At 37.7% G+C, this 12,094-nt stretch overlaps 1 protein-coding gene across 2 annotated transcripts in view; it reads right to left on the reverse strand.

Annotated features, from left to right (window-relative positions):
• slco4a1 (solute carrier organic anion transporter family, member 4A1) overlaps nucleotides 1-12,094 on the reverse strand; it is a 57,952-nt gene that overhangs the window by 12,082 nt on the left and 33,776 nt on the right. For both annotated transcript variants that reach the window (XM_062057862.1, XM_062057853.1), the window contains exon 3: nucleotides 9,395-9,485. In XM_062057862.1, coding sequence (XP_061913846.1) covers nucleotides 9,395-9,485 — 91 coding nt within the window. The remainder of the gene's footprint in view (nucleotides 1-9,394; nucleotides 9,486-12,094) is intronic.

The following is a 12,094-nucleotide window of genomic DNA, read 5'->3' on the forward strand; positions in this document are numbered from 1 at the left end:
TATTAACCTCTTAAGGCCCAAGCTGTTTGTTTACATGCTTTTTTTTATTTCTCTTTGCTATTTGGGCTTATTGGACCCTAATTAGAATAAAAACTAAGAATCATCTTTTTATATGATGTACTTAGTCCATAAGTAACAAACATGTACTCCATGTTTAGTGACATGCTAATTCTTATTTTTACACTTTTTTTTCCCAAACTCCATTGTATGTTATACTCTTCTGACACCACCAGATAGCAGTATAAGTGTCCACATAAGGGCCATAAGACCCCAAAGTGTACACAATTTTGGAAAGAGCTAAAAGTTGCTGTCCACGCATGTGGCCTACTAAGCCTTTTGTAAAATGTTTAATTTTACTACGGATTTTCCTCAAATTACTGTATATATATTGTATTTTACGGACCATAGGGCACACCGGATTATAAGGCGCACAGCAAATGAATGGTCTATTTTTGATATTTTTTCATATATTAGCACCGGATTATAAGGCTCATTAAAGGGTCATAATATTATGATTTTCTTCTAAATGTAAAATACTTCCTTGTGGTCTACATAACATGTGATGGTGGTTCTTTGGTCAAAATGTTGCATAGATGATGTTTTACAGATCATCTTCAGTCGCTTTCTGACAGTCGCTTCCGGATGCGCCGTCTTGTGGGCAGTCTTATTTACGTGGCTCACCTTCGACAGTGTCTTCTCCCCTTCATCTTTGTTGTAGCGGTGTAGCGTGCAAGGACGGGGGTGGAAGAAGTGTCAAAAGATGGCACTAACTGTTTTAATGACATTCAGACTTTACTTCAATCAATAATGGAGCAGCATCTCCTCATCCGGAAACAACAACACCAGAAATGTGTCCCGTGAAAAAACATCCGACCGGAACTCTAATAACGAAAGTTCCTTGGGTGAATAATGTAAACTCACTACACCAGTATGTTTTAGCGCTGTCATGGCGAGTTTACTGACAGATATAAAAAAGAACTTGACACCACTTTATATTAAAAATGGCAACAGTGGCGGATGAATGTCCCATAACAAGAAGATAGAGGAAAAGAAGAAGCTTATCGACTACGGTGTCGACACAAACTATAAAGGCGGACGTGCGCAATTTTTCAGGACTTATGCAGATCCCAAATACAGATCAGCAGGTGCCAGAAGGTAAGAAAAGTTTCTTTTGCATAATATTGCGAAACAAAATGCCAGATAATATGTCTTACCTTATACACACACCATAATAATACTCGTATGTTGAAGCACAGTACAATCCATCAAGCGGTGCAGCTTCATAGCTTACCAAAGTCGTACTAAAACATTTTGATACATTTTTGAGCGCCGTGTGTAATGTTCTATATTTTCAATGGAACATATAAAATGTTGCTGTTGTTTACTTGAGTCATATTGCAGTCTACACGTATCTCTTATGTTGACTGCCATCTACTGGTCACACTTATTACACCATGTACCAAATAAAATAGCTTCGAGGTAAGCGCCACCAAACGTATTCCTTACATTAGGCGCACCGGGTTATAAGGCGCATTGTCAAGTTTTGAGAGAAAAAAAAAGGATTATAAGTGCGCCTTATAGTCCGGAAAATGCGGTTATATGTAAATATGACATATATGTTATATTTTATATTGCTACTAGGGTACATTTTTAGTCTACTTTATAGCTTTTGTTTTCACCCTCTTTTTGGGCCCCTGTGTGCATTATCCTTTCCATCCTTACCCTGGTTATAGTGTATATACAGTATATATTTATATGTGGTTATAGTGTATATATATTGATATGTGGTTTATATATATTTATATGTGGTTATAGTGTATATATATTTACATGTGGTTTATATATACAGTATTTATATGTGGTTATAGGGTGTATATATTTTCTCATTCTGTTTTGCACACTCTTGGAGTCAACATGTGCATAGTTATGTGTAAAGGGCTGTGAATCTTTGGGTGTCCCACGATTCGATTCAATATCGATTCTTGGGGTCACGATTCGATTCAAAATCGATTTGTTTTCAATTCAACATGATTCTCGATTCAAAAACGATTTTTTTCCCGATTCAAAAGGATTCTCTATTCATTCAATACATAGGATTTCAGCAGGATCTACCCCAGTCTGCTGACATGCAAGCAGAGTAGAAGATTTTAGTAAAAAGCTTTTATAATTGTAAAGGACAATGTTTTATCAACTGATTGCAATAATGTAAATTTGTTTTAACTATTAAATGAACCAAAAATATGACTTATTTTATCTTTGTGAAAATATTGGACACAGTGTGTTGTCAAGCTTATGAGATGCGAAGGAGTGTAAGCCACTGTGACACTATTGTTCTTTTTTTTCTATAATGATAATGTCAATGAGGGATTTTTAATCACTGCTGTGTTGAAATTGTAACTAATATTGATACTGTTGTTGATAATATTCATTTTTGTTTCACTACTTTTGGTTTGTTCTTTGTCGTGTTTGTGTCTCCTCTCAATTGCTCTGTTTATTGCAGTTCTGAGTGTTGCTGGGTCGGGTTTGGTTTTGGAATTGGATTGCATTGTTATGGTATTGCTGTGTATTGTTTTGTTGGATTGATTAATTAAAAAAAATATATATATTTATTTATATTTTTTTAAAATAATTTTTTGTAATTTTTTTTTTTAAATAGATTTTTTTAAAAATGAGAATCGATTCTGAATCGCACAACGTGAGAATCGCGATTTGAATTCGAATCGATTTTTTCCCACACCCCTAGTACATAGTGTCATGTACATAGTGTATATACCCCCCCTCCCCCCATTTTTTGTATATATTGTTTTTCAAATCACCTGACATGTATACTGTGTATATGTACACAATTCATAAATTTTTTGAACGTAATTTTTTATATACATGTTACAATTTATACATCTTTTATTATTGAATGTATCAAATGTGATGAATATTTAATAAACCACAATGGAAACAAGCCTTTTGGCTTTTTGTGCCATCCATTTGCCTTTTTAAAGCATTACATGGATTCAATTCTTTAAGATGTCAATAAACTTCTCAATCATCCATCCATCCATCCATTTTCTACCGCTTATTCCCTTCGGGGTCACGGGGGGCGCTGGAGCCTATCTCAGTCAATCAATCAAAAACCCTTTCAAAGCTTTGTAACTGAGCTACTGTGTGAAACAATTTCCCTTGTGGATCAATAAAGTTTGTATAAGTCTAAAATAAAGCTTATCCATCAGTCAGTGACAAAATGTGAGATGTGTGTCTGGTATTATTGAAATAATAAAAATATGTACATAATAGACCAGAATAAAGTCAGCATATCATAAAAAAAAAGTGTGATATTACTAGAAAATATTTTCTAATTATGGCAACAAACGCCCTCCCGCCCAAAAAACCCCCCAAAACAAACATGCAAATATTTCAGTACAAAGTCGGAATACTATGAGAAAGATTTGTGGTATTACTTAAAAAAAAATCTTAAAATTATATACTTTGTAAATTATATCAGAATGAAGCCATACAATTTTGAGAAAATTGTGTTATTGAAACTTAAGTTAAACTGGTAATTTTACTATAATATATTTAAAATATTATAATAAAAATGTATAATATTACTTGATAAAATATTTTTTTCTATACCAGAATAAAATCTAGATGTTATGAGAAAGGTTTGTAATAAAAAAGGCTTAAAAACCCTTCTTTTTAAAAAAAAGCCTTTTTTTTTAATTTTAGATATATGCATACTAGTTTTAGCTATTTGGCTGTTCTAGTTTTTATTTTTTATTATCTTTTTATTTTAATACACTGTAGCACTGTAGTAAAGTGCTTTTTACAAATAAAATCTATTATTATAATATTATTCAATTTACATCTTAAAATGATGACGATTAAAAATAAAGTCAGATTATCATGAGGAAAATGTGTAACTATATTACAATACATCTCAAAATTATTAACGTAAAATTAGAAATTTGACTACAATATTCGATTTTCCTCAAATTAATCCTAAAATAATGATTTTTTGTTATCATACTAGACTAAAGTGGAAAAAAAAAAGCTACACATCCTAAAATGAAGCGTATCCATCAGTCAGTGAGAAATGTGAGATTTGTGTCTGGTATTATTGAAATAATAAAAATATGTAAATAATAAACCAGAATAATGTCAGCATATCATAAGAAAAATGTGTGATATTACGAGAACATATTTTCTAATTATGGCAACAAAAAACAAAACAAAAACATGCAAATATTTCAGTATAAAGTCGGAATATAATTGTGGGCCTGCCGCGGAACGGGGTGTGCAAGGACCGGCCTCGAAGACAGCGACAGGTGAGCGGATGGCCCAGGTGGCCCTTGTTATCTAATCACCTGTCACCTATATTAGCAGCAGCCGGACCGAGACACATGGTTGGAGCTGGAGTGGGAGCCAGAGAGAGCGAGAGAGACACGAGACGCACAAAACACTTTGCTGGAAAGCAAAACACCTGCACTATTTTTCATGGAAATAAAACAGTGTTGTAACCCTGATCCGGGCTCTTGTGGCAGTGTGCGGTGGTCTGAGGAACCCACTGGAAGGCAACCTCCACAATAATAAAAAAGATTTGTGGTATTACTTAAAGGCCTACTGAAACCCACTACTACCGACCACGCAGTCTGATGGTTTATATATCAATGATGAAATCTTAACATTGCAACACATGCCAATACGGCCGGGTTAACTTATAAAGTGACATTTAAAATTTCCCGGGAAATATCCGGCTGAAACGTCGCGGTATGATGACGTATGCGCATGACGAAGTCAGTTTAACGGAAGTTATGGTACCCCGTAGAATCCTATACAAAAAGCTCTGTTTTCATTTCATAATTCCACAGTATTCTGGACATCTTTTGCAATTTGTTTAATGAACAATGAAGGCTGCAAAGAAGACAGTTGTAGGTGGGATCGGTGTATTAGCAGCGGACTACAGCAACACAACCAGGAGGACTTTGTTGGAGAGCAGACGCGCTAGCCGCCGACCTCACCTTGACTTCCTACGTCTCCGGGCCGCCAAAAGCATCGGGTGAAGTCCTTCGTCCTTCTGCCGATCGCTGGAACGCAGGTGAGCACGGGTGTTGATGAGCAGATGAGGGCTGGCTGGCGTAGGTGGAGAGCTAATGTTTTTAGCATAGCTCTGTGCGGTCCGGTTGCTAAGTTGCTAAGTTAGCTTCAATGGTGTCGTTAGCACAGCATTGTTAACCTTCGCCAGCCTGGAAAGCATTAACCGTGTATTTACATGTCCACGGTTTAATAGTATTGTTGATTTTCTATCTATCCTTCCAGTCAGGGGTTTATTTTTTTTGTTTCTATATGCAGTTAAAGCACGATGCTATCACGTTAGCTCGTAGCTAAAGCATTTCGCCGATGTATTGTCGTGGAGATAAAAGGCACTGAATGTCCATTTCGCGTTCTCGACTCTCATTTTCAAGAGGATATAGTATCCGAGGTGGTTTAAAATACAAATCCGTGATCCACAATAGAAAAAGGAGAGTGTGGAATCCAATGAGCTAGCTTGTACCTAAGTTACGGTCAGAGCGAAAAAAGATACGTCCATCACTGCCTCTCAAGTCCTTCACTGTAACGTTCCTCATCTACGAATCTTTCATCCTCGCTCAAATTAATGGGGTAATCGTCACTTTCTCGGTCCGAATCTCTCTCGCTCCATTGTAAACAACGGGGAATTGTGAGGAATACTAGCTCCTGTGACGTCACGCTACTTCCGGTACAGGCAAGGCTTTTTTTTATCAGCGAGCAAAAGTTGCGAACTTTATCGTCGATTTTCTCTACTAAATCCTTTCAGCAAAAATATGGCAATATCGCGAAATGATCAAGTATGACACATAGAATGGATCTGCTATTCCAGTTTAAATAAAAAAAAATCATTTCAGTAGGCCTTTAAATAAAATCTTAAAATTATATTTTATTTCGTCATCATCATGGCGCCGATGAAGGCTGCCTCGGTGCTCTCGTGCGCTCTGTTTTGTTTGTTTTTGTGCGTAAATTGTGTTTCCGGGTGCTCTTACACCCGCGAAGAGCTACTGAACATCAGATCCATCGTCCCTATGGATTTATTACCGGTCTTTTTAGCGTCAGCTGCGGATTTGGTCCATTCTGTTATCAAAAGAGGGAGACCGAACCGAAGAGGGAAGCGTGCGGGCGCCCTTGTCCGTCTCCGCGGACGGGGATTACGCACGCCTCTACCAGGCATCTTTCTCTCCAATGTCCGCTCACTTGCCAACAAGATGGACGAGTTAGCGTTGCTGATGAGAAGAAACAAGGACTTTTCCTCATCTTGTGTGTTGTGCTTCACGGAGACATGGCTGAGCGCCAGTGCCTCGGACAGCGCGGTTCAACTGGAGGGCTTTCATCTTCTCCGCGCGGACAGAGACGAGGAGCTCTCCGGCAAAAAAAGAGGCGGTGGAGTCTGCTTCTTCATCAACAGCAACTGGTGTACAGACGTGACGGTGATGTCCAAACACTGCTCTCCTTCTCTGGAATATATTTTCATTCACTGTAAGCCCTTTTACTCACCGCGTGAGATCATTTCATTCATTCTGGTGGCTGTTTACATCCCACCCGGCGCGGAAATGCGTGACGCTCAGCGCACGCTTGCAGGACAGATCTTACATGTGGAACGGTCTTTTCCGGACTCTCTTGTTATCGTGCTTGGTGACTTTAACAAGGGAAATTTGAGCCAGGAATTACCAAAGTATAGGCAGTTTATTAAATGCCCGACCAGAGAGGAGAACACTTTGGATCACTGCTACACTACAATAAGCAAGGCATACCATGCAGTCCCGCGCGCTGCTCTTAGACTATCAGATCAAGTGATGGTGCACTTAATCCCTTCATACAGACAGAGACTGAAACCGGCTAAACCTGTTATGAGGACCATTAAGTGTTTCACCGCCGAGTCTGTGGACGAGTTGCGTGCATGTTGGGAGACGACAGACTGGGAGGCAATTGGAGCGGCCACGGACAATCTGGACGAGTATACGGACACTGTGACCTCATACATACAGTTCAATGAGGCGCGCATCATTCCAACGCGCACCAGGGCTTGTTATAACAACGACAAGCCCTGGTTCACACCCAAGGTCCGACAGCTGCGCAAGAAGAAGGAGGCTGCGTGGAGAAGCGGGGACCGGAGTACCTACAGAGAAGCGAAGTACCACTTCAACAGGGAAGTGGAGAAAGCTAAATCTGTGTACTCTAACCGTCTACAGGAACAGTTCCACTCCAATGATTCTGCGGCCGTTTGGAGAGGGCTAAGGGCCCTTACGAAGTATAAGCCCAAAACCCCCCAGGCCCTGAATGACCGGACTCTCGCTCAGGGCCTCAACACACATTACTGTCGCCATGAACGGCCTTCAGCTCATCAAAGCCCTGCTCCCCCCACCATCACCCTCCCCACCAATGCCAGAACTTCATTAAAGGAGTTAAAGGACTCCAAGGACATCACAGGACTCCAAGAACATCATAGGACTGTAAAGGCCCTCTCTATCCGAGAAGAGGATGTACGCCGGCAGTTCTTGAAGCTAAATACGCGGAAGGCCCCCCAACCCTGCCCCCCAAACATCAACCCCCCCCTCCCGCCGTGCGTCAGTTGAGGTGGGCGGGGTTTGGTGGTAGCGGGGGTGTATAATGTAGCCCGGAAGAGTTAGGGATGCATGGGATTCCGGGTATTTGTTCTGTTGTGTTTATGTTGTGTTACAGTGCGGATGTTCTCCCAAAATGTGTTTGTCATTCTTGTTTGGTGTGGGTTCACAGTGTGGCGCATATTAGTAAGAGTGTTAAAGTTGTTTATATTTCCACCGTCAGTGTAACTTGTATGGCTGTGGACCAAGTATGCCTTGCTGTTGCATAGTGTGCAAGCAGAAGCTGCATACAACATGTACCTGGACTGGCACGTTGTCAATGCTGGTTGTAGAGGGTGCTATTATTGTTGTTTGGGTGAAAATCAGCAGACATTCGAGAGAAAAGTAGACTTAAATTTCGGGGATCTCCCGGTAAAATCGGGAGGGTTGGTAAGTATGACGCTGTCAAGCGCCATTCATATAAAACTTGTGGTCCGCACTAACATTAAATTTTCATATTAAGATGCGGGCTGCGTGTTTGAAACCCCTGGTTAATACATAGCACAAAGCAAAAAAAAACTTTGTATGCAGTGTTTTTTCATTTTAAATTTCAAAAGAGTTTTGTGGCTCCCATTGTTTTCTTTAATTTGTGAAACTGGTCAAAATGGCTCTTTGAGTGGTAAAGGTTGCCGACCCCTGTACTACAGTAATAAACTATACTATAGTGACATTTTAGTTGTTATTACTATAGTAATAAACTATACCATAGTGACATTTTAGTTATTACTATAGTAATAAACTATACTATAGTAACATTTTAGTTAGTACTACAGGAATAAACTATACTATAGTGACATTTTAGTTGTTATTACTATAGTGACATTTTAGTTATTACTATAGTAATAAACTATACCATAGTGACATTTTAGCTATTACTATAGTAATAAACTATACTATAGTGACATTTTAGTTAGTACTACAGTAATAAACTATACTATAGTGACATTTTAGTTAGTACTACAGTAATAAACTATACTATAGTGACATTTTAGTTAGTCCTACAGTAATAAACTATACTATAGTGACATTTTAGTTATTATTATTATAGTAATAAACTATACTATAGCGACATTTTAGTTAGTACTACAGTAATAAACTATACTATAGTGACATTTTAGTTATTATTAAAGTAATAAACTATACTATAGTGACATTTTAGTTATTACTAAAGTAATAAACTATACTATAGTGACATTTTATTTGTTATTACTATAGTAATAAACTATACTATAGTGACATTTTAGTTGTTATTACTATAATAATAAACTATACTATAGTGACATTTTATTTGTTATTACCATAGTAATAAACTATACCATAGTGACATTTTAGTTGTTATTACTATAGTAATAAACTATACTATAGTGACATTTTAGTTATTACTATAGTAATAAACTACTATAGTGACATTTTAGTCATTACTATAGTAATACATTATACTATAGTCTATCCTAAAGCTACAGACACACAAAGCATGTTGCTAGTAGGGCTTAGCGAAGCAAAAGTTAGCAACACTAGCATAGCTACGTGAGCGAAAGTGCTAACATTACTTTCACCATTTACCTGCTGTTTTGTTGTTTGTTTATGTTTAACTGATGCAGACTTTATTTTACTCATGTATCTTTTGACCATTTAACCAGTGTAGTAACATGACACTAGGTTAGCCTGTGCGCTGTTGGCGGCGCTCCCCTTTTAGGACGTGTAGCAAAGCCTGTAGCGAGCAGACTCACGTGAGGGAGGTTTCGGTGTAAATGTTGAGGAAGTAGCCCCCCAGCAGGTAGCCCACAGCCGGGCCCACAATGGCAGCAGTGTAGAAGATCCCTGTGGGAAGAGAAAGTCAATGCACTTCAGGTACTTCCAGTTTCCTAACCAGCACTTCCTGTGGAGCAACTTCATAAGGGTCCTTTTGTTGTTTAGAAACGACCATTACATAAATAAAAAGGAGCCACTTCATTGTATTTCTGTTTTGTTTAAAATAGCAGCTCTCCAGTACAAACAGTAATTGACTAAAAATATATTCAATAGAATTTAAGCATTTTATTTTTTACATGATTAAACATATCTATTATACATATTATTTTATATATTATTTATCTTGTTTTTTTTAAATATTTATCTACATTTTACACACTTTTTGCGCTCCTAGCTTTTTCCTGTGTTGTTAAAAACTGAAAAACTAAGAATTGTTAAATGGACAGTTCAGCTTGCCGATTATGTAACGTTTCACATTTTGCTGCATGCTTTGAATAGGAAAAAACATCGCCATCTGGTGGGCAGACGTACAAAAATAATCAAAGATATAGTTATGATTACTTATGAAAAAGGGGGGACCAAAAATGAAATTGTTTCCTTTAATTTATGTAGTTACATTTAAAACGATACAAGCGCTAATATCAATGATCAGTGTTATTGTTTCAATTGTAGTGTCATGTATTTTTTTATTACCAATTCTTCATTACAGGGGTGTCCAAAGTGTGTAGCTGTTTTTTTTAACGGCCCGCGGCACAATTGTTAGCATTCCAATATTAGCACGCTAGCTTTTCTGCAAATTTTCCAGGTATCAAATATTTTGTTACTTGACAAATGATACCGTTAGCATGCTAGCTTTATATTTTTTTTCCTTATTTAGCTAATTCTGTAGGGATGCACAAAAGTCACATTTTGGTACTTAATGCATGCTAATGTTAGCATGCTAGCATTTTAAACACATTTCTCAGGTACACTATCAGTGGTACTTTAACTTTAACTTTACACAACTCAGTAATATATTTTGGTGTTTGATGCATCTTACAGTTAGCATTTTAGCATGTTAACATTAGCATGCTAGCTTTTTTTTTAGGTAATTTTGCAGGTATTCGCCTCAGTGCCATATAGTTTAGTATGTCACTAATGCTACCTGTAAGCATGTTATTGTTAGCATGTTAGCTCATTTTGCTACTATTTTTTGTGACTTGACGCTATCTGGCCAGTGTGCTAACTGTTAGCATTTCAGTTTGGCTTTGGCTCTTCACCAGTCACATGAAATGTTTGCCGAAGTTGCAATTTGTAGTCCTTTGAAAAAATATATACTGGTTTTGAAGGTGCAAACTACCAACATGGCCCCCGCGTCCTTTGATTTCTTTGATTTGTCAGATGGAAAGCGCCACTCTCCATAGCAACTGACACGGTGGTCAAAATTGGAATTGCCACAAAACACATTTTAAGATATTCAACACACTGCCGAATGGCGGCTAAAGTGGACCCCCAAATTTGTCACTTTTCAGGTGTCAGGTAAAATCCCCTTCTTACTGTAATTATTTTACCAAAAAATATATTGTGAGAATCGGTTTGAATCATGTTTCATTTAAAGTGGATAATACATCTCCTCCCTCCAATTTGTCTCGTTTCATGTGTCGGGTAAATCGTGACAGGTTGGGACCATATGAATCCCCTTCCTACTGAAAATATTATACAAATAATACACTGCGAGAATCGATCTGAATCGAGAATCGGTTTAAGTGGATAGTGCACCCCCGCAATTTGTCACGTTTCACGTGTCAGGTAGAACGTGACAAATTGAGGCCAAATGAATCCACTCCCTGTTGTAATTATTATACCAAATAATACATTGTGAGAATTGGTTTGAATCGAGAATTGGTTAGAGTGGCTAGTGTACCCCCCCCACCCACAATTCGTCATGTTTCATGTGTCAGGAAAAACACAACAAATTGGGGCTTTAATTAATCTTCTTCCAGTTGTAATTATTATACTAAAAATACATTGTGAGAATTGGTTTGAATCAAGAATCAAATTTTAGTAAGAACCGGTTTCAATCAAGAATCAAATTCTAGTAAAACTAGAAATACAATAGGGTCCTCTGTCCCAAAGGGACATTCGGTCCCTAACTACAAGTTTTACTCTTATAATTGAGATTTACTCTAATACTACATGTTTGTCATAATATTCTAACTTGATTCTGGTATAATTAAAACACTGTCACGTTTCATGTGTCAGGAAAACTGTGACCATTTGAATCTCTTTCCTACTGTAAATATTATACAAATAATACATTGTGAAAATCGGTTTGAACCGAGAATCGGTTTAAGTCGATAGTGCACCCCCGCAATTTGTCAAGTTTCATGTTTTAGGTAAACAGCTGCGAATTGAGGCCATATGAATCCACTTCCTGTTGTAATAATTATACCAAAAAATACATTGTGAGAATTGGTTTGAATGGAGAATCGGTTTAAGTGGATAGTGCACCCCCGCAATTTGTCACGTTTCATGTGTCAGGTAAACCGCCACAAATTGACGCCATATGAATCCACTTCCTGTTGTAATTATTATACCAAAAAATACATTGTGAGAATCGGTTTGAATCCAGAATCAGTTTAAGTGAAAAGTGCACCCCTGCAATTTGTCACGTTTCATGTGTCAGGTAAACCGCGACC

The sequence above is a fragment of the Entelurus aequoreus genome, linkage group LG01 (assembly GCF_033978785.1).
Source record: "Entelurus aequoreus isolate RoL-2023_Sb linkage group LG01, RoL_Eaeq_v1.1, whole genome shotgun sequence".
Classification (NCBI taxonomy): domain Eukaryota; kingdom Metazoa; phylum Chordata; class Actinopteri; order Syngnathiformes; family Syngnathidae; genus Entelurus; species Entelurus aequoreus.